This window comes from Equus asinus, chromosome 1, assembly GCF_041296235.1.
Source record: "Equus asinus isolate D_3611 breed Donkey chromosome 1, EquAss-T2T_v2, whole genome shotgun sequence".
NCBI classification, from domain to species: domain Eukaryota; kingdom Metazoa; phylum Chordata; class Mammalia; order Perissodactyla; family Equidae; genus Equus; species Equus asinus.
The window spans coordinates 129,165,337-129,189,190 of record NC_091790.1 but is presented as its reverse complement, the minus strand read 5'-3'; the positions used below and the strand labels follow the sequence as shown (position 1 = coordinate 129,189,190).

Here is a 23,854-nt window from a genome sequence, read left to right as displayed (position 1 = left end):
CCCCTCAAAGCTAATTCTAGAAGGATTTTTTTGATTGTATAAAAAGTTAATTAACATCATTAGCTTTTATCTTCTTGAACTTGTTTTTGTTGGCTGTGTAAAACTGGTTATATCATTGATGATTTCGTCAGTATTGTATTTCACAGTGTTAAAGTATACATTCAGTATTCACCGATGATCTCTCATGTTGTATATAAGTATGCTCACATCTTAAATAATCTCTTAAAGAATATTATTTACACATACTTTAGTACCAATACCTCACAAGTAATACTGTACAAGTAATTAACTTGTGTAGTTATTTTCAAATTGTTATCAAATAGGTAATTGAATTACTAATAAGTTGACACAATTATAGGACAAGACTTTTTTACACTGGAGGGTAAAAATAACCTGTGTTTTTAGTTTCTTTTTTATGTGAAATTACATACTCCTAATTGGAAAGAGTCATGGAGATTATCAACCGAACCAGCCCATTTCTAGGTGATTGAAGTAAACACCTAAGAGGTTAAATGTCCAACTCAATGTCACGTAGCTAGTGAGAGCCAGTCTTTTACCTTTAGTTTCTGATGTCATAATGTAATGACTTTCACTATATTAATTTTATATATTGTTTAGAGTCTCAGAAATATCACTTTATTAAAGAAAAAGCAAACGTATAATACTGAAAAATAAAACTATAGAGAATCATTATTTTTTTCCCATTAATAGAAGATATTTACTTACTGCCCACAAGAGATGAAAGAAATCCTGTAGTATATGGCGTCTTTACCACAACCAGGTAAGTTAAAAAAAGATGCTTGTAAACTGTCATCATATGCTATCTTATTTATGCTTCCCCATTATCCTACAAAGATGGGAGTGTCACTGTTATTATCACTATTTCACTGCTCTGCTAATCTAGGCAAAAGAAATTTGCCCAAAGAAGACTTTGACCAAAGAAGAGGAGCCTATTCATAGTAAAAATTGGACTAGACCTAAAGATGCTTTCCTAATTTCTACCCCTGTATTCTTGTCTTCTTTCTATATAATACTGCCCTATACTTGTTCCTGACACTCTATGACTTCCGTAAATGTTGTCTTGGCATCTAGGAAGCTGTCTCAAACAATATATGGGCCCTACTGTCTTAATTTTATTTAGTTCAGTAACTTACATTTGACTGTGTTCAAAGTGTGCCTTTATTCTTGTTATGTATTACTGCCTACAATACATTCTTTGAAATACTTTTCACTTTTTCCACAACTCTTCTATCAATGTTTATCAATATATATTGATATTAGTATTGGAGGAATTGGCAGTAATATTGGTATTAGAGAAATGGTCTTACTGCCTCCTTTTGAATAAATTATTAAGATATTTTGTAGGTAAATTACAATTTTTTTTCTGTAGCATTACCCTGATTTAGTTTGCAATACCTTATGTGTAAACACAAATCTACTATTGGTTCAGAATATATCAGAAAACAAAATACTATTTGATTAATTATAAGATATAGAATGTAAATACTTAAATATGAGAGTAAAGAAGATAACCCTAAGAAGTTGCTATTTTGGACTCCATTTTTCTTCTAATTTAGATCTGAACTAAAGAGGTGTGAGAAGAGTAAGTGCCTGTGGTTACTCCAGTTAAGTGTCTCAGCCCTGGTTCTCTTGGCATCTTTCCATTCACAGAGCTTTCTTTGAAGGCACTGTGTGTTCCACACACAAGGCATAGATATGTGCCAGGGAAATGTAGCCCCAAGATAGTTCTTTTCTCTACCAAGTTTCAGCCTACCCAGAGTGTGAAGTTACAAGTCAGCTCTTTGTTCTTGTTGTATTTTATCATTTCATTTTTCATGCCGTCCTGAAGACTCAGGGAATGCCGGGATGCATGTCACATCTTTTGTCCAATGAGATGATGTAATTAATCTGCAATAATAGCAATGCCATTAAGTATGATGCATCATTCCTTTTGAATATCATAAGCAGATCATGTGATTTTTATGGGAACATCACTTTCCTTCTTAGCAGTTAGTTTTCTCCCAGCTGCCTGTTTACTCTCAGCTCTTGGTGTTTCCCATTAGTGTCTTTCCAAGAATATTAATTATTGAGTTACTCATGCTAGAGAAGCCTGAGGTCATTTATATAGTGCTGAGATGCTGTGTCTTTTAGATCATAAAGAATGCTCTTGTCTTTAAGAACAGGAATCACTGAAAGTTTTAGACTCAGATAAAATGTCTTTTAATTTCCAGAAATAAAACAAAAATGAAACATCTGATGACTAACAATTTTCATCATTAGTTTACAAAAATTTGTAGAATTCCCATGGAGCTTTCTGCCTCTTCATTATGTATACTCCAATCCTGCGTAATTATGATTAATTTTAAGCATCAGATAAGTTACATACGTAAACTCAGAAACTCAGGAAGGAGCAAAAATTTAAATTAATAAAAATTATATGAGGAAATTATTAATAGCCAGTATTTATGGATTTATGGACATTCACCCACTTTAAGATAACAGATAAATAAGATATTTATTATTTATATATCTAAATTGTTCCTTTTTTAAAAAAGGAAGTAATAATGTAACTTATTTTGTAAGTTCATTAGAAGGCATTATGCCAGAATAACTTAAAATAAAATTCAAGAGCATGTGGATAAATATAATACTCTTTCCTGCATATTCCTTTCTCCCCTCCAATTTTTCTAGGTAATTCCATTTTATCCATTGTGTCAAGTTAGACACCACCTACTCCCTGAAAACTTGACAGCCTGTATTGGGTGCCTATCTGCATGCTTGAAGCTTATTACTATAATCACCTGTAATGTAACTGCTATCACACTTTATTCAGGATTACTTGGCTGTAAGCTCCTTGAGACATACATACATTTTGTCTGCAGCACCTATCAAATAGAATATGCTGAATATATTTGTCCACAGCACCTGGTTATAGTGTGCGCTTAATAAATGTCCATTGAATGAACCAGTGAATGATTGAATCATGTTGCTTTCTTTCAGCTCCATCTTCAAAGGCTCTGCGGTTTGTGTATATAGCATGGCTGACATCAGAGCAGTTTTTAATGGTCCATATGCTCATAAAGAAAGTGCAGACCATCGTTGGGTGCAGTATGATGGAAGAATTCCTTATCCCCGACCTGGCACAGTATGTATCCAACTTAATAATCAAATTATTTGCTTACACTCATATTCTATTCCTAATTCTATTATAATAAACTATGCTATTCACCACAGCAACATGTACTGTGGTTTTTAAAATAGCTATTATTTATTTACAGTGAAATATTCGCATTTCCATCCTTTTCAGAACTTAACATTTTTCTTCTGAGTAACAATCTTAAGTACTACAGGAAACAAAGCACTACATCGTAAGGAGCACACTATGCTGAGAATGTATGCTTATCCTCCATAAGTCTATAGAATCATCAAAATGATTTATTGTATAGGATGATGAATATTCCAAGTTAGATGGAAGTGCCAAATAAGTGTTTAATCTGCACGTACAGCTCTGCTTATAGCTGGAGTCTTCTAGTTTCCACTTCTACTTTGAAAAGACTACATCAGTTATAATGGTTCATTTAAATTATCTCCTTTCTTGTTATGCATTTATCTTTTTTATTATGTTGCACCTTGGAGTAATATGCATATTTTAGATGGGGAAAAGACCTAGAGAACCCTGAGTCCAAAATTCTATTCAGATAGTATAAATTATGTTTAAAGCACAGATGGAACAAGTAAGAAATGTATTTTAGAGTTTATGTATCTGTTTAAAAAAGAAAACCTGCAGTTTATAATCCATATGTGCAATGTAAATGGAGGCTTTTGTTTTGTTTTGTTGACATGATTAAAACAGTTTATTTAAATATTTTAAGGTTGGTTAATTGACCTAATATAAAAGGAGAATTTTCTTTAATATTTTTCATGTAAAATCATTATGAATATTTCTACAAAGAGATCTAAACTAATCATCAAAATCTCTGAAAAAAATTGTTGAGTTAACCTGTGTAATTCTACTGAATTTTGTCTTTTCATATGTTCCTTCTTAAAGGGGAAACTGCTGGTAGCCAGGCTTTCTGAATGCGCTTTTCATCCTTCTGTTATATAACCTGATTAAATTTGGGAAACACATTTTACAGCCATGTCCATTTTCCCTTTTGTAATTCCTCAATACAAGTATGTTTCGGTGATATTTTCTGGACTGATTATAAGGTAATCACAACTTTTGTGGAAATAATTTTTTTTTGCAAATAATATGATTTTCAGGATTCACTTTTTTATTTTATTGAACATCAAAGCTATACTTACTTATTTTATTTTATTTTTTTACCAGTAACATGGGGTGTAGGGACTTTTAGGGTATGCGGGTACCCTTCTAAAGGCTTTACAGTTTTTAATTTTCATAGTGACTCTCTGAAGCAAGTGCTGTTACTATTAATGCCATTTTGCAGATGAGCAATCTCAGACACAGATAGGTGCAGTAACTTGCCCAAGCTAGTGAGTGGTACAGCTGAGTTTTAAACCCAGACACTCTGATGGCTGAGTCCAAGCTCTTAGTCCTTGTATTATGATACTATATTAAAACCTTTTTCTATTAAATTATATTTCTTTTCCCCTTCCATGGAAGATCGTTTTTTCTTTTTTTTTTTGAGGAAGTGTAGCCCTGAGCTAACTGCTGCCAATCCTCCTCCTTTCTCTGAGGAAGACTAGCCCTGAGCTAACATCCGTGCCCGTCTTCCTCTACTTTATATGTGGGATGCCTGCCACAGCATGGCATGACAAGCAGCGCCATGTCTGCACCTGGGATCCAAACTGGTGACCCCCGGGCCGCCAAAGCGGAACGTGCGCACTTAACCACTGCGCCACCAGGCCGGCCCCAGAAGATCTTTTATTGAGTGTACATCCCATACATACACATATATATGTGTATACAGACATATATTTGGATTGTTTTTTTGAGGAGGAGGATGGTTAAAATTCAGAGGGAGCTCTAGCTGGGGAAATTTTACCATATTAGGATTCTGGGGTTAAGTATCATAGACTATCACATTCTGAGCTGTTTCTGTATGAGTTTGTTTTAAAAAAGAAAGACTGACCATTCAGGCCATTTTTAAAAAACATCTCTAACATCTGGATGTTATAGGAGAAAGAATTTAGGACTGAAACCGTACACATTAATTGCAGAAAATTATTTGAATTCATACATATAGCAGTTGATTCTTATAATACTAAGACATTGAAATTAATTATCAAAATGATCACATGCTTATGCTTCCAGATTACATTGCTTTCCAATTATAGGGTAGGTTAGAGGTGTTGCAGAGGTGGCTATTGTCATTGCTTCCCTTCTCCTGCCTGAACGAACTGTGAAGGCCATATGAGGCTTAAAGAGAACTCACATGCTCTGACTCTCATGCTCCTGACTCTCCTAAGGACATAGACACTTCTCTGAAATGTGAATAAGTGACCCTCCCCCCCACCAGATAGTAAAGCGTATGTGTCAGTGATGAGGGTGTTTCATCAATGAGAAAAGAAGCACCAGTCTTTGCTGCTGAGGACTCAAAAGTTTACACATAGGTATTTTCTTGAAGAGTTCAGAATTATCTAGGGAATAGGCTGTATCCAGACTACTAAAGAAATAGTTAACTTTTTTCTATTTAACAATTTAGAAAAGGAAGAATATTATCAGGCATAAATAAATGCCATTTAACCGAGTTGTTCCTTTATCCTTTCTAAATATCAGTATTTCTCATAGAATTCCTATGCTTTTTAAAAATGTGTTAACACATTCACATTTTAAGCTGAGCTTTGAGAATTATGCCTAATCTTTTATCCATAGCCCATTCTCAGGCCACTGTTGGTAACAGAGACAGAAAGGCAAAATCTCCCTCAGAAAGATTCCATCAGAATACTCTCTTTGAACAGGTAGATTATGTCCTTTTTATGGAACTTAGAGAGAGGAAAGAAATTATACTGGTTGCTGTCAGAGGTTATTTATTTTGCTTTATAGTTTATGTTAAAAGTGTGGTTCTTTCTTCTTCTTCTTCTGAACTAAGCTCAGATATGTCTATGCTGATTTTAAATGGGGAGCAACGATATAAGCCAGTCTAAAGAATTTATTTATGTGAAATAATAATATGAAGGTATTTTTAAACTATTTTTTATTGACCAAACTCTTCCAGTTGGTCCTGTGTAAAAAGAGTGGTGACCACTGCTCCTGAAAGGTTTGGGGGAGCATTGAGCTAGAAAGCTACAGTAGCCAAGGGGTATCAGTTGTTTCCCATAACTAGGTACTTTTATAGTCTCTTTGAAATCTCTATGACCAAATTTGAAAATATCTGTAAAATCATACATAAATGTGTAAGCTTTTGGCTTCATTACTTTCTTAGTTTTTTAAAAATGGTATCTTACTTTTTATTTGCAAATAATGCTATTAGTTGGATTTTCCACATTATATTTCATATTTGGAGGGCTGATGTTGAAGTTAGGAACATCATTATCTGATATGAGAATCTGTTACACAAATATGCTTTTTATAAACTGACTTTGCCGTTTTAAATAACTCTGTATTCATAAAATTATTGCAGTTATACTTCACAGTGTATCGAATAACTATACTTGTAAAATTTGATAATCTGTGAACCCAGTGGATGATAGAGACCACATAATTCAGCCTCATTTTGCAGAGGAGGAAGCCGATGCCCAGAATAATTAAATAACTTCCCCAATGTCATATTGCCAAACACAGAAGAGGGAAGAGGGATGGTGGAGTTTTCTGACCAGTCTTCTCTCCTTTACTCTTTAATATTCTCTGATATTCACATATTCTCTAAATGTACCTGATTGATGTACTGCTAAATGCCTATCTAACATTAACTGCATTTATTTTTACATAATCTCCTGACATTCTCTCTCATCTAATTTTTTTAAGCAACCTAATTTCAGTAATTTTTAAGTGAAGTTATGAGTCTTCTTATTTTCTACAAACCTCCAGTTCAGAACCTCCAGTGAACCACCAGTTCAGAAATTTCAAAACCATATTGAACAGGCTTTATGATCCAAACACAGGCGTAAGCATTTATTTGTTATCTCAGTACTTCCTTGCAACAACATAGTAATGTAGATATTATTATCATAATTTTATAGATAAGAAAAAGCCGACTGAGGATACATGCATGCTCCTGTTCTCAGAATTAGTGAAGTGGGGAGACAGACCGGGATGAAACTTAGATTGACATAACTCCAACTCAAATGCCATTATCCTCCATGCCTTTCTATCCTGAAAGAGATAAAAACAAATAACTTGGTAGAATTTTGTTTCTCCAGAGATTGATCTGTTGTCTGTACAAATATTAATGAAGTTTTGAAACCTTATTATACGTACCATAAGATCCACCAATCCCACTTCTGGGTATTTATCCCAAAAAATTGAAATCAGGATCTTGAACAGAGATTAGCACTCCCATGTTCATTGTGGCACCATTCACAGTAACCAAAATGTGGAAAGTACTTATTTTTGAAGTTCAAATATTTAAGAAATGTTTCGCTATTCTTGAATCACTTTGCCACAGTTTTTGACAATTTCTAAACCTCTAATTTTGTAAAAATAACAATTCATTTTTAAATTCAGTTTTCCTCCAAATAGTTACTGCTTTTACTATTGAATGTTTTAGCTTTACTTTTAAAGATCAAAACCTACACGTGCATTTCCCAACTAAGGCTCCATTTTTTTTTGGTAGAGAACAAAAAGAGGTAGCTATGGATACTCTCTTTTAATTTAATAACATGATTTTACTAAGTGTACACTGGTGAATGATAAACACATTGTAATTCCCATTAATAGCTTAAACACGAGTAAAATATGTTCTTTCTTTGTATATAGATACTAAAAATAGGTAATGTGCATAGTGACTGCAAGGATTCCTGTGAATTTCTGGGTTCAAATATTTGAAACAAAGCCTTGTTTCAAGGAACACCATGACATGGTAAAAACCATCCTTGACTGAATACTAAGGACTAGACTTCTCACCACAGCTCTGCCTCTTACACTACCTGATGCTGGACACGTTGAAGAAATGCTCATTTTCAGTTCTAACTTTCCAATTCTTTTTGTTGTTAGTTTTCTTTGTTTGCTCTTAAGACACATGAAATATCAAAACCACTAAGCTAACCTCCTTCTTCCTATTTATTGCCTCTCCATGTTTTATTTCTGAGCATAGATAATATGCCCTTGTCCTTTTAGTGAGAAAAAGAAGAAAAATACTAAAATGTCCTGTAAAAACTTGGCTAAAAATTATTAAATCTCAAATAATCCCTGAATAAACGTCTCCCCTCTCCAATTCTATTTTAGGAATTCAGATCTTTAGAAAAATTTTAAATCCTTTTGCTGAAGCCAAATCCTTATATTAGTCAATTGCCTATTTAATTTAACTGACCCAGTACAAACCAGTGTTAAAGTGATTTTTCAACTACCACTAAATGTATAATAATGAAATCTCTCCCTTTCTATAACATTTCAAATCTTCGTCTAAACAAGAAGTCCCACCGTGTACAGTTCCTCCCTGTTTCCCCCCTTTGCGGAAAGGCCCTTATTGTCCATCTTCTCTGCTACAAGAGGAAATCCCCCAAACTATGGATGTGGTTGTGGATGCGTCTAACAGTCCTTATTTATGTCCCAGCAAGTTGTTAAACTTTCTAACTGTGTAAAAGACATTGAAAGATCACAAAGTTCTTTTGGTTCCAGGTCCACTAGAGACTTCATCTTCCAATTATGCTACCATAGACCAGCTCTGGGTCCTCGCATGTGCACCTGTTCTAAAAGGCCCTTTTTACTCTAACGTATCAAAGTGTCACTGCCTTCACTGAGATTGACTTATGATTTTGCTTCAAAAAAGCAAATCTTGGAGAGATTGTATCATAGGTAATACTACGTAATGTCAATAACTCCGTCTATGTAGTAGACTAGGTAGATGTAATGGTACTTTATTGAGAACTAGAATGATTGCTGAGAAATTCCAGCTTTCACCTTGGACTCCACGAGGTCCCACACTCTTTGGGGACTCTGTTTTCTCTCCCTGATCCACCTAAAATATTTGGCTTGAGCAATGACATTCTCCTGCATGCGTTTTTTTGACAGAGCAGATGATTCTTAGAATTGTATGTCTTCATTAATCTCTTAAATTAGATCTGGGTTTACCTAGGCTGGCCCCATTAAGTAAGAATTGTCTTGATTATATTGTGAAAGAGATGTTTTAAGGTTGACTTCAAAAATAGGTTTGCAAAAGGAAAAATCTGAAATTCAAAAAAGTTTCCTAAACTTCCTTTTGATTTGTATAGTGTTGTACTGTGATAATCTTACCAAATGGGACTGGAGAATAGTGCAAGAATTCTCTCACAGTGTCTCACACTGTCTTCTCATTTATGCACCTGAGGAATATGGCTAACATTTTGTTGTTGTTGTTGGTTTTGTTTTGTTTTAAGTAAAGCTTTCTTAATTAATTTAAAATCTGTGGAAAACTCTGCGCTCTTATGCATCACTATCTCATAGATGCCTCTCTATCATTAAATTCACAATTTTATTTTCTTCCCAACATTGCCCACTGCATGGCCTTCCACTTATTGGATAACACACTGTTACTTTGTCACATCTTTAAATTACTGAGGATACCTTTAATTCTATTTCTTTTAGGTTTTTGATTCTAGAAGGGAGAAGCAGAGGCAGGACTAGAATCTGGGCCTCCTGACTCCAAGATCCTAAATCTGATTACACTGAAGGTGTATGACAGAGCATCATGATCATTTTCCTTTAACTGTATATAGGCTGTGTTTCTCTGAAATGGTGAGAGGCAACTGATTCCTAACATAAATTTATCTTTTCAACTGGCTTTCAGCTTTCTTTTTGCTAGGGCCAACATTCACTTTTAAAATGAGATTCTCCAAATCCCAGGCTACTTACTATGTTCAGTAGTGTTTTCCTTTTGCTAGTATAGAAATTCCTCTAAGAGAAAGAGGATCTTAAAAAAGAGAGAGAGAGGAATTTACCTCTATATATGTTACGTCTCATATTGAATATAGGGTCCATATCTGTTATAAACTGACTTAATAAGCAGGGGGATAGGATGGCACCTATTACATTTTTTACCTTATAAATAAAAAACAGGCTTCCTTTACACATTTAGTTTATTTTTCCCAGCTTGCTGAAAATAAAAGCCTGGTTCAATCTTTCCTTGTGTCATGTCTTCCCTCACATTAGTCATTCCTCTGATTTGTTTTAAAAGGAAACTGCAACCTGTAGAAAGTAGCCTGAAGCAGCAGGGGGAGAAAACTTTTAACAGCTGTCTGGTGCCTTGCCAAGGGGCAAAGTTCTCTCATTGGATAAAAACCATTTTTCTCCTCTTATCCATTGCTTCCCACTGCACTACCAAAGGCCCTGTACAAACATGCAGATCTGCCAAGCATAACACGATCACACCTAGCCAGCTGTGGCAGCCGGCCATGGGAGATAGGCGCTGAACCAGGATTGGGTTCACCCTTTCATCTCAGGATCTGCCTAGGCAGGTCTCCTTTCTCTTCTACCCTTATGCTGGTATTGTTTCCAGCAAGATACTGACATTTTAAAGTTTTGGTAATCGCTTTCTTTCTTTTTTTCTTCTTAAATTTTAAACTGTCTTAGAGTTTTTCAAAACAGTAGGTGGAGACGCAGTTAAGTTCCTGATTTGTTTCCTATAGTCATTGGAGCTAATATGTGGAAGTCAGGCAAATTTTAAATGCTGGGGGCAGAAATAAATGGCCCTCTACAGTGTAGTCAGAGAGACTGTATTAACAGGTAGAAATTAAAAGTGCATACCTACAGAGAAAAGGTCAGTAGATTTTTAACATCTGGGGTATATAGCTGCAATAGGAAATTTTCTAGGATTTTTTGAAGAAAAATAATTGAATATGTTCATTTGCTTTAGATGTAGCATTTTCCCAGACTTTCTCTTTCTCCGTTATAGAATTTTTCTTTCCTCCTTTACTCTTACCTACATACATTGCTTGGTGTCTCAAGTTATTTTTAGATCTGTGTGCTACTCTGCTAGCTATATATCAAAGGAAAAATTCCACTGGTTTCTAATGTACAGAAATAACAATACTTGGTTCAAATTGTGCTATTTTAAACCTCAGGGACTAACTACCAAATCACTTGCATTTGTGAAATCATAGTGGAGCCACAGACCTGAGAGATCACACACAGCCACCCAGAGGATAAAGATATTATCCAAACACTGGCAGCATGCCATGAGGAAAAGCTGCCACAAGAAAAAATACATTTTCAAAGATCATTTTATAATAGTCAATAGAAACCAGGTTTTCCTTCCCTTCCTTTTTTCTTAGATTTTATTACACTTAAATCTTTTTTGTCAGGGGTGAGCAATGAGAAAAGTTGTCATATTTGTTTCTTTGCTAAATGTTCATTTCTTCATTCACCTATACTTTTTCACATTAAAATTTCTTATAATTTGAAAGTTTGAAATCAAAAACTGTGGCTCAAATGTCATGATGTTTCTTTTGAAATTTTGGCTACTGCGTGACTACAGCTGCAAGGTCAAAAGAGATCTTTTTCCTTAAGTTGCAGGGCTGCTTCAAAAATGTAATGCAGGCAAAGTCTTGTTTTTGCTTTGATTTTAATGATAGAACAACCAGATTGTGCTGCAGACATTATAAACAATACCCCTATGAATGGCTTTGACTGAGCCTCAAACATGCAACCTGTAATTGGGCAAGAGCTTTGTATCATTTGAGCTTCATATCCATTTTGAGTCGCAGCTTAATGTATTTAATATAGGGTTCCTTCCGTTATTGAGTTGACAGATTCCACTTGGCTGAAAGCTAAGTACTAGAAACAACAGATTTAGATCTTGAGACCAACATCCAGTTAAGAATATGCTAAGTGATTACCAAATGACTAATATTCTAGGACATTTCTAACCTCTTTGGTGTAAACCTGGGACAAGTAAATAGATATCAAGAAAAGATCAGTTTCTTAAGATCACGCATGCAAGATTTTTGTGAAAGACAAAGATAGTCTCAAATTATTTATAGAAAATCATTAGCAGATTTTTTTAGCATAACTCCTTTGATATTTCTTCTAATTTATGAGCCATTATGATTTTATTGCTATTAAATTTAAAGTCAGGGTCATATGTTGTGATCACCCTAGTGTCTTTAGTTCCACTGCCATTAGTTCCCTGAGAAGTGCCCCTCTTGAATGCCTTGGAACCTTGGCAAGATTCTAATTAATGCCTCATAAAAATGACTCAAATCAATGGAGCTTATAATTCCAACTTGTGTAAAAACTAAAATAGGACAAAAGCAGCACGCTTTTTACAAACTTTCCTTAATGTAAGTCATTTTCTTCTCTATGCCTGCCTCATATAGCCAAAATTTTCCTTTCCAAAAGTATGTATTAGCTCATTAAAAATTGAAATGTGATAACAGAATTCTTCTATCTGAGGTAACTTTCTAAATTACAGTATATTGAAATCATAAAATAGATTTAGTATGTGGGAGGGGAGATATTTACTGAAAAAAAGTCAGATTATAAAGTAATTCCCTCTTTACTCATGTTCTTTTGGTAGTCACATCAATTTCATTGGATTTGTACTAGTTTGAACTTTTTCCTTTTACCACCAGGGGGCAGGGTATGCTAACTATTGAATTAGTGAACACTAAAAGGCACATGAGACAATTTTAGAAGAGAAAAATCCCTTGAGGGTTTCTCCACAGATCCTTCAAGGGAAGAGCTTTTGAATTATTCATGGTATAATTTTAACATCAGTTATAAGAAAACTAGATATTTATGATGTCCAGCTATTAAAGCTCTTTTACAGTAATTTTTCTGTGTTGATTTGTTCCATTTTATTTTTAATAATCATGGTTTTAATTTAAAACTGAAAAATTGATTAAAGGGAATTGAAAATAGTGGCTTCTTTTATATTCCCATGTTTATAGATCACTTTCTTCATAATTATTTCAACTCATTTCATGTATCTTCATAAGAAACAATAATCTTCATAAGAAAAGAGCTCTCCTTGAAAACTTTAGAAAATATAGATAAATAGATATAATTTAGAATTTTTTTTGAAGAAGCATTGAGCAACTTTAACAAGTAAGGATAATTTGTTTCACAAGTTTCTCTTTGATGACCATTAGCCATTCCACATGCCAGCAAGTGAAAACATTGTCTTGAAATCTGGTTAATTTTAGAAGAGAACTGTTCGAAAGACAGTGGAAATATCTAGCATGGGTGTTTTATGATCTGTTTTCTGAGGTCAGCCTTCTTGGAAGGAAAGACATTGTCTTGGGATTGAAATGATAAATTTCACTTGTGCCAATGCAGCTGGAAAGAGCATCCCAAGAGGGCATTGATAAAAGACTTAAAATATGTGCAGAATTAATTTTTGTATTGAGGTATAATTGACATATAACATTATATTAGCTTCAGGTGTACAACATAATGATTCTATATTTGTATATGTTGTGAAATGATCATCACAAGTCTGTTAACATCCAGTTAAAAAATTTTTTTTCTTATGATGTAATGAGAGCTTTTAAGATCTACTTTCTTAGCAACTTTCAAATATACCATACAGTATTAGAAAATATATTAAAAGTTTGTACCTTTTGACCCCCTTCACGCATTTTACCTACTCCTCCACTCCCACCTCTGCTAACTACCAGCCTGTTCTCTGTATCTGTAAGCTTGGTTTTTGTTTGCTGTTTGTTTGTTTTTTCAGATTCCACATATAAGTGAGATCATACAGTCTTTGTCTGATTTATTTCACTTAGCATAATGCCCTCAAGGTCTATCTATGTTATCACAAATGGCAAGATTTCCTTCTTTTTTATGGCTGAATAGTATTCCATTGTAATAATTTAGAATAGTTTTGAGAGAGAAAACTAGATTTAAATATATTTGAAGTAAACTTCATTTATTTACAAGTACATATGATTCCATATTGATCCTGTTGACCATTCCTTTAATATTATCAGTGATAATATTTAAAACCTTTATTAGAAGTAAATGTAAATTTCTCAAGTGCATGAACAATGCTTTACTCCTCTCCTCATTTCTTTTCAGTGTCCAAGTAAAACCTATGACCCGCTGATTAAATCCACACGAGATTTTCCAGATGATGTCATCAGTTTCATAAAGCGGCACCCTGTGATGTATAAGTCAGTATATCCAGTTGCGGGAGGACCAACATTCAAGCGAATCAATGTGGATTATAGACTGACACAGATTGTGGTGGATCATGTCGTTGCAGAAGATGGCCAGTATGATGTAATGTTTCTTGGAACAGGTACGCTAAAACCAGCTTATGTTTTCTTTCAAAGGAATTTTTCATTATTAGGCAAAGAAAACAAAACCTTCAAAAAATTTATTGTTCAAAATCAAAATGAATAATTATTAGATAATACCTAGTTAGTATTTCTTAAAATTTCATAACATGTGCTTTTAATTGACAATCATAAATATCTCCCAGCCTTCGTTACTGTTATTTGAGCTTTCAAAATATATTTGTATATTATGACTGCAATGTTCCTGCTATAGATTAGGTGCTCAATACATATTTGTTGAAAGATTAAGGACTAAAATTAAACAAGTAGGACAAAGCAATGTTTCTTTATTTTCAAACTTCACCTTTCCCTCTCTCCACAGAGATATTTGATAAGCCCTACCTCAAAGGATCCCATTACCCAATTTGGAGATTCGCTAACTTAGTTGACTTAAGATAGCTTTTCAAAAGAGTTAATCGCTGCTTTGTAAAAATCTTTAAGTAGAAGCTTCTCAGCGATTATTTTTCCCCTCCTTGAATTTTGTAGATCCAGTATCACTTTCATTATTAGAGCTTCTTCTATTTGTTTATTATTTTGTCTGCCAATTCAGTAATTATAAAATGGTTAAAACATATTTTTTCTAGAAAAAGAAATATTGCTTATTTGTTGCGTCTCAAAAAATAAAAATAAAGTATTATTGGGGGCTGGCCCAGTAGCATAGTGATTAAGTTTGCATGCTCTGCTTTGGGGACCTGGGGTTCACAGGTTCGGGTCCCGGATGCAGACCTACACACCACTCATCAAACCATGCTGTGGCAGCATCCCACATACAAAATAGAGGAAGATTGGCACAGATGTTAGCCTCAGGGCCAATCTCCCTCACCAAAAAATAAAATAAAGTATTATCTAATAATGTCATGTGAATTCTAATGGCAGTAAAGATAACGTGTCATTAAAACAAAAGCACTGCATCCTAGACAATGTTATCTAATTTAATGGATCAAGCATTGCATAAAGAAATAGAAATTAATGGGTTTCCAAAAGGTGGACTTTTTTATCAAAATAGGTTTTCAGGACTACAAAACAATTTTAGAATAATTTTATTTTTAAATATATTGGTTTTTAAAAAGTTAGGTTTATTAGGAAGTGTGTGTGTGTGATAGACTCAGGGGCTTTCAAGAACACCAATTGTCAAGCCTGATTATGTTGCAGATGGCAATACCAAGGCCCAGTAAAATAAGTGATGCTTTCAAGACTACAGAGACTACTATTGAAGCATCAAAACTTAAAGTAGTTTTTCACTAATTCTAATGATTTTGCCGCTTAATTTGCACTGCCCACCCAAAGCTCATTCCTAGAACTTCAACATTTAAGTGTCGTCAATGCCATTCAGCCACTAGGTGGTATTACCTAACTTTTACAGAGAAAATTATAAGGATAGATATTCTATTATGACATTTGGAAAATATTTATTTAATATTTTCCAAAAATCCTAGAGTTATTTAAATACAGAGTTAAATAATCCCAACTATTTTGTGTAAACAGGATCATTCCTACACATGTTAATATACCCCAACCCCAGTGTTCAGAAGTTTAAAAGCATCTATTTTCTATAAGTTAATTTCCAAATGGGATTTTTTTCTTTTTCTAAAATGTTCTTTTGAATGTATTTCTCTAAAGACACTTTGTAGGACTGCAATGTCAGATCCTGTATTTAAGGCATCTTTTTTAAATGTCAATTTTGGGTTTATATTATTAAATATATAGACTTGTTATAGTCTTTTAAATTGAACTACAATAATCTTAAACAAAATTTCAATTTCTAGCCCATTAATGTTTCTGTAAGTAAAATATATTTGATGAATGAGCTATAATTTCCCCCATGTAGACAGTGTCAATGATTTCTCTTCCATTTGTTAACATTGTTAAAAATACATATATCTTGCCTTTCATGGTGAATTGATATAATAAGTACTGAATAAATATTTCTTACATTAAGAGAGAACTTTTTATTCTAATATATTTTAACCTTTTTAATTAAGTTCCAAAAATGTCATTCCACTTTTGTTATCATTTCAACTAATATTTAAATGAGACATATATAGTCCTTTTGTTAGGAATAATTTCTAAGTATGTGTCTTTTAATATTTTCTTTATAAATATGTGTTTTATGAGCTAAAACTTATAATATTTCAGGAGGGAAGAATCATATACATTAAGCTTACCTTCTTGCATGCATTATTAAATCTGATTTCTTGAAAGGCATCTAAAGAAAAATGAGGGGTGCCATGTGAAGATTGTTAGGAATATACTTACAGCTAAACATCGAAATAGAAACAGCAGGGTCATGGGTTATATATTTTTTCAGACATTGGAACAGTCCTAAAAGTCGTCAGCATTTCAAAGGAGAAGTGGAATATGGAAGAGGTGGTACTGGAGGAGCTGCAGGTATTCAAGGTAAGACTTAATCTAAAGTTCCAGAGGAGATGGTGAAACCGAGTGGTCATTGTTACGGGACAGGTTTGTTTTAATACATCATCACTTTTCCTGGAGAAGTCTGTGTAGTTAGCTCCTTTATTTTCCTTCTCCTTAAGCGAGGGAAAATAGTTTTAAAAGCAGCTAAGAATGAGGCTCACCTTCCCCTGTAGAATACCACTGAATTTGGAGCTCCTGGGATTGCCCCTTATTACTGCATTCTCTAAGCATGTGCTCAGACAAATTGCCACAGTAAATGAAAGTCTGGGGTCTCTTTTGCTATCCAGATGTTTTTCTACTTTATAAATTTTGCTTTTGAATTTTTCCTCAATTGAATTTGAGAAAACTGGAAGAGTGTCTGAATCATGTGTCCTTGCTTTTCGGTAAGGAAGTTTTTTAGAAAGGTTGCATGATAGTGAGTCTACCTGTATGCAAAACTTCCCTCACTCACCAAAAGAGTTAGTAGGTCTAAAATAATAGTCCTCCAGATTTGGGGAATGTCTTTGACTTTTAACAACAAATTTGAATTGTGGCATTCTTTGTAGATCCTCAGCGAAATTCAATTTAAAATTATTTCTTGAAAATAACATTGGAAATAAAATTGTATTTCTCAGAAGAGCTTTTAAAAAATATGCTGTGCCTTTCATAACATTTTTGTTGAGGCAGACTAGAATGGACTGTTTCCATGTAAACACCTATTGCCTTAAAAGAGAGTAGAGCTTTCCGCTGTGAGGGGTGCAAGTTAATTAACATGCTGAGTTCCATAAGATCCTGTTTACACTGTGATGATAATAGTGGTCAAGGAGTTAACAAGAACAAGCCCTGCTATCTGGCATGTACCAAAAACAAAATCTTGGGGGATTCCTAAGGGAAAAGCCAATGTCAAATATAAGTGTGAATCCAAATCCAAAAATAAAACCCCCAAACACATATTGGCACATTCAAACAAGTGTCACTCATTGGTTGTTAATGGTCAAGAGGAATTGTTTGGATTCCATTGTTAAGATTAAATAATGAACCTGTTTTGTTAATTCATAACAAAAAAGTTATTGGACAGAACTTCCTCTCTTTAAAATTTTTCCTTCATATATTTTCTTAAATTTGTGACATCTGCTGCTGTTTGCCAATTAGTAAATTTTGGCTGATGGGAAATGAATGAATAGTAGATAGATAGATAGATAATAGATGAAAAAATTTTTAAACATTCCATCCTTTTTAGTTTGGTAGCTTTTGTGTTCATGTTTCTGATTTTATATTGCATGCGTAGAGCCATATTTTCTACAAATAAAACTGGTCCTAGTTCATATCATGTACGTCCACATCTTGCAGTGTTCCATAATGAATATGGTCATCCTTAAGGAACACTATAACTTTCAGAACTCTGCTACTTGAACAAGTTTTTGAACTACTGATCTAAGTAAGAGCAGAAAGAGGTAATAAATGATTATGGAGATGTTCTTGTCAACGCTAGTTTGAATTATATGGAAGCTGTTAAGATAAGCAGATTTAGAAGCAGGAGAAATTTGTGGGTAACTGGAAACTATTTTCAATGCAGAGTGTTTCCTCATACATTTAGGTGATTTTTCTTTAGTAAGGTACTTTAAAACAACTATTTTAATAATTTCCATTAAGGTAGAATCACTGCCCATTGGAAGGAAATAGCAAACACTAAGATCCTTTTCTCCCTTAGATAACGAGCCTTGAAGTTTACTTCAGTGATCTTTGGTATAAGATGAAACAACATATTGGCTACTATAAAAGATTGCTAATGATTATCTTTATTAACATTTAACTTCTATTTTCAGCACTCGTCAATCATCTTGAACATGGAGTTGTCCCTGAAGCAGGTACTTTCTAATTTTTGTGTAAAAATTGACAAAAGCAAATTGAATCAAAGTTCATTTTAGGGAAAATCCATTTAAATTGAAAGTTAAATTATAAATAATGTGAAAAACTTTAGATTGTTTCTTTTCTAACTGATTAGAGGCCCTTGTTTCAGCCTTGCCATTGGAGAAATTGAACCAAATTTCATTAATTGAATAATATATTCTTCTCTTCCTTTGCCTCTTGAAAATCAAGCTCATGTTTCTAGTCTCATGAGAATGTCTTTCTGTCAAAGCCATAAGGAATTCATATAGAATACCAGCCCTAATCATTAAAAATGGTGTTTAATCAGGGAGCCTAGGAGGTAGACTATGGTCGGTGGTGGCAAAGAGCCCAAGAATCAACCTCCAACCTTCCACTTAATATCTGACTCCTGGAATCAATTTCCTCAACAGTAATGTTAGAAAATAATATCCACCTCCTAATAAATAGGATGCTGCATGCAAAATTCTAGAGAGAGAGCTGGTACATTAAATGTGAAGTAAATGGTAGTTAATAATAATAACAACCATAATAACATTTAACATGATTTCACAGTTCTTGGATATGATACTCCAAATCCCAATTGATTCAAGGCATTCAGACTTGTATTAACATTTCTCTATGTACCCCTAAGATTTAAGAAAGTCATGTGATAATATATTCCACATTAAGGTGTTGCTAACATTGTCTTAATCCACTAGGACTAGTATGGTACAGGGTTTTTAGGGAAAAGATCTAAATAGGTTTCTTCTTCAGGTCTTTTCCATTAATTTGTTCATTCATTCAACATTTAGTTCTTGAAGCCCTGCTACTTAGAGGATATAGAAATGAATGAATGACATAGCCTTTAACCTTCAGAAGTTCATGGTTGCTGGAAGACAAAGAAGCATGCTAACAATGCAGAGCAATAATGGAAGCATGTACTAGGGAGACACAGGAGAGGAACTGGCCTAAAAGGGAGCCAGGAGCAGTAGGGGAAGGTAGCTAAAAGAAAAGAGACGTAACCTGAGCTATGAAGGATGTTGCAGTTAACCAGATAAGGAGAAAGGGGTATGGGATGGGGAAGCTTTGACAAGTAGGAGGTTGTAAAGAGTATGAAGAGTGAAAAGATGTGAAGAGTGAGAGACAATAGCTTATTCTAAGAACTTTGTATACAAAGGACATATGTATGCCTAAGAGCAAAGGATGCTAGAAATGAATCTGGAGAAGTAAGACAGAGCAAGATTAGGCACATCCTTATATTTCCTCCTAAGAAGTATAACAATTTTATCTAAGGACAATGAAAACCTTTAAATATTTTAAGCAGGAGGGTGGCGTGATAAGAGTTTACTTTTAGAAAAATTGGTCTGGCGTGGCAGTGTGGAAGATGGATTGAGTCCTGAGGTAGAGGTGGGGGTTGCTGGAAAACAAGGCTGAACCCAGCAGAAATATTAGGAGACTTATAAGTAATCCAGGAAAGAAATGATAAGGACAGAAACAAAGGCAGTGGCAGTGGAGAGGGAGAGGACGAAGAGATTAGAGAGTTCTATCTGAGAGAATGGAAAAGATATGGCGACAGACTCAATGACAAAGAAAGAAGATTCAAAGACAACTCCCAACTTTGTGTCTTGGGTAACTGGGATGGTGTCTCTCGCCAAGGTAGGGTAGCAGGAGTAGATTTAGGGGAATGAGTATGTCCACATTTATGTTATTTACAAGATATATCTGAGCCTTTGTACAATAAGGAAGGTAAAGAAATGAGAATAGAAAAGAGGGAAACCCGGCAAAGAAAAGAATCATCAATGGAGACAGAAGTCTTAGGCAGAAATAAAAAGGGAGAAAAGGAGAAAGTGAAGAGAGTTTCAACGAGAATGTGGTCCCTGGCGTCAAATACTATGGAGAATTTTTGTAAAACAAGTGCAATGTACATTGCATTTAGTAACCAGGAAGTCTTAACTGACATTTTAATGGGTGGCAATGGTATAAGATACATTTCTGTAGGTTGAGTACATGGATATTATTTATGTCAATATCTATTTCTCAGGTTTTTTTCCTCCACTTAAAGTGTGCTATAGTTCACTAGAATTGACCATGAGTTCCTTGAAGGCGCAGAAGATGGTTTATTCACTTGTATCATCCCTCTCCCCACCCCACCCCTCACCACATACACTCAGATGAATACATACAGGGAGCAGTGCATTATTTTCAGACCTTATTTTCAATATGTAATTTTATTTGCTAAGTTTTTCAATATCATGCAGCCTTTCATTTGTGATATGGCATCCCTCAAGTCTCCTTAATACTTTCTTCACAGTAATATCAAATACTTTCTCTCCCACTTATAACCCATTTTCCTTTAGGAATCAGTAAGTACTTCATTAGCAAATGAAATGCTTGGTTAAAACCACAGGAAAGTTTTATAAATCTCTTTCAGTCATCTCTCATGTAAGGAGCCACGGCAGAGGAAGACCATCCGTGTTGCCTACAGCATCTGTGCTTGATATTATCTACCAAAGTGTATTTTCAACTATTGAGAAAGAATTTGACATCTAAATTCCTCAGTCTGGCAGCTGGTTTTTGACCTTCTTAAATTACTGCCAAGGTTACTCTAGCTCCGTACAATGCTGTCCATTTCAGTATCAACATCTTCAAACCACGATCCTGCCAGGGGCAGAAGTGATTGACTTATCTTACTCTTCGTTACATGTCTGTACAAGTGTTTACACTGGGCAGGACACCTGAGAAGACAGATTTAGATCTGTGATGGGGTATTCAAGAAAGGGGAGTTCTTGAGACTAATCGGAAAGATGCTACTAATTCATTTGTTTTGCCTGATTTGCAGCAACAATTGTACATTGGTTCCCGAGATGGATTGGTTCAGCTTTCCTTGCACAGATGCGACACTTATGGGAAAGCCTGTGCCGACTGTTGTCTTGCCAGAGATCCCTACTGTGCCTGGGATGGAAATGCATGCTCTCGCTATGCACCCACTTCGAAAAGGTAAGAGGCCCATAGAGTGATATGAAGCCTTCATTTTACACAGTGAATATATCACACAAATACCTTGTCTAATAGTTTAAAGAGAACATCTATAGATAACATGGTCAGTGGTAGGAATATTAAAATTAAAATATTGTTTTATAGTTTTGCATTAAACTAAATGTTGAAGGAGGATAAAGTGGAATGTTCTGAAATTCTGAAATGTGAAACTTTTAAAAATTCTGACAAATTGTTTATATTCTTTTCCTTCGTCTATGTTAAATACCATTAAAAGTTTATTTTTCTTTACTACTTTGCCCTTTCTACATCTTCCCTTGTTCCCTTATTTCTAAATATGTATATACTCATACTTACTGTTTTACAGATAATGTATAAATATAGGTGTTTGTAAAAGTGTGGATTATAAACAGCTCACAGCACATCCCAGTGACTCGGGACAATTTGCCTTTTACTGTAATAACTCTAACTTGGTCAATTTCTGCCACTCAGATGTACTTAAACATCAAACTATTTTCCTGCAGTTTGTAGTTCACTGCTTTTTGTGCTCTTAAAGAGAATGCTATTTTGAGCCAACAATACCCAGCTAGGAATTTATTCTATACACACATAGGCAAAAGTACCACAAAGTTACATGTTCAAGGATGCTCATTTCAGCACTGTCTGCAATAGTAAAATTACTGGAAACAACCCAAATGTCCACGAATATGACTGATGCTAGCTAAATATAGTATGATATAATTGTTTTAATATGTGGATTATAGTAACACTTTTTTCCTAACCTAAAGTATTTTTCAAAGTATATTTTTCTCTAGGCAAAATGTCAGCAAATTGTATATGGTATTTTTTTTATCTTTAGGCTTTATTAACAAAATAAGGTAACAGGTAAGCCTATGTTAGTCCCACTAGTACATATGCACTTTTTTCTTTTGAAAGTTTACTGATTTGTCAAGTTGCAAATTCTTGGAAACACAGATGAAATATATAGTGCAACAGCAGATACTGCTTAAAATTAGGAGACATCATATGTGCCCTGAAATCTCTTAATTAAATGTGAGTGAGATACCAGTATTACAAGTTGGAAGTAAAAAGCAGCAATATTTTGTTATAGTTTTTGGCTGAGAATATATTTATCATAGTGAGTCTTTGGGCAATGTTTTTCTTTTCTAGAAGCTAGAAAACAAAAGTGCTCATTAGCTGGTAATTGAACCTTCAGTTTGATGAATTGACCCTGTTCCTTAAGAAGCCAAGATTTACAAACGTTCTTGACCTTATGTGCCTTATACCACCATAATTTTTTCTTCTTGTATTTCCCAAGACTGTCTCTCTGATCTTGCAGACATGCCACTGTGATGTTCTCCCTTACCTAACATAATGTCCATGTGAGCCAAAAAACGTGTGTGATAGATGACTCTTGTACAGGATTGTCATCTGGTCAGCATTGCCCTTAAGGAACACCCTAGATATTGCAGAAGTTTTACTGTGACCTCTGTGATCACTGAAGTGGCAACGTAAAATAGCCAAAGCAAATGAAAATATACTATAAGAATATAAAACTTGTTTAACTTAGAGGTAGCAGATTTTCTTTTTTTTATACAATAGTGCTATTTTCTCTTAAGGGAAATATGTGACAACAATGCACAAAACCATTATAATTATCTTTAATATCATTATCACTATCAGAAAAACAGTGTGAACTATACTATCAGCAGATAGGAATCAATTCTACTCATTCACACCATTTCAAATTCGTACTTCTATTTCAAGTGACAGTATTTATCTTGTCACTTAATCAAATTTGTGTAATAATGAATCTTCATATGAAAGGGGCTTTGTATTTGTGTGTACATTCCTACCCACTAACTAAAGCTCTTTTATATCTTATTACTTTCACAATGACTGACTGAAAAAAGAGGGTAGGGATAGTTACCCCTGTTTGATGTACATAAAACCTGAATTATATGTATATTCAACCTGTTCTGTTGAATAACTTGTCAAAAGTAAAGGAAAGAGAAAGCTGTAGTAGTTAAATAAAATTCACATCATCTTATGGGCAAAACAAGATTCATTCCATTAGGAACAACTAGTGCCTAATACTGGTTCTACTACGAGTAGTGTTTGAGTTAATGTTAGAGTGATTGGAATATTGACCTGCATTGAAGTTAAGTAGTAAGACAAGCATAGTTCTCCTTCTGCCACTGTTGTTGTGTTAGATGTAGAC

The 23,854-nt window shown here is 34.3% G+C and overlaps 1 protein-coding gene across 2 annotated transcripts in view; it reads left to right on the top strand.

The window, feature by feature from the left end:
* The window catches only part of SEMA3D (semaphorin 3D), a 185,292-nt gene that overhangs the window by 145,060 nt on the left and 16,378 nt on the right, over positions 1 to 23,854 (top strand). For both annotated transcript variants that reach the window (XM_044768058.2, XM_044768061.2), the window contains exons 10-15: positions 712 to 781; positions 3,001 to 3,145; positions 14,117 to 14,339; positions 16,685 to 16,773; positions 18,597 to 18,638; positions 21,479 to 21,636. In XM_044768058.2, coding sequence (XP_044623993.1) covers positions 712 to 781; positions 3,001 to 3,145; positions 14,117 to 14,339; positions 16,685 to 16,773; positions 18,597 to 18,638; positions 21,479 to 21,636 — 727 coding nt within the window. The remainder of the gene's footprint in view (positions 1 to 711; positions 782 to 3,000; positions 3,146 to 14,116; positions 14,340 to 16,684; positions 16,774 to 18,596; positions 18,639 to 21,478; positions 21,637 to 23,854) is intronic.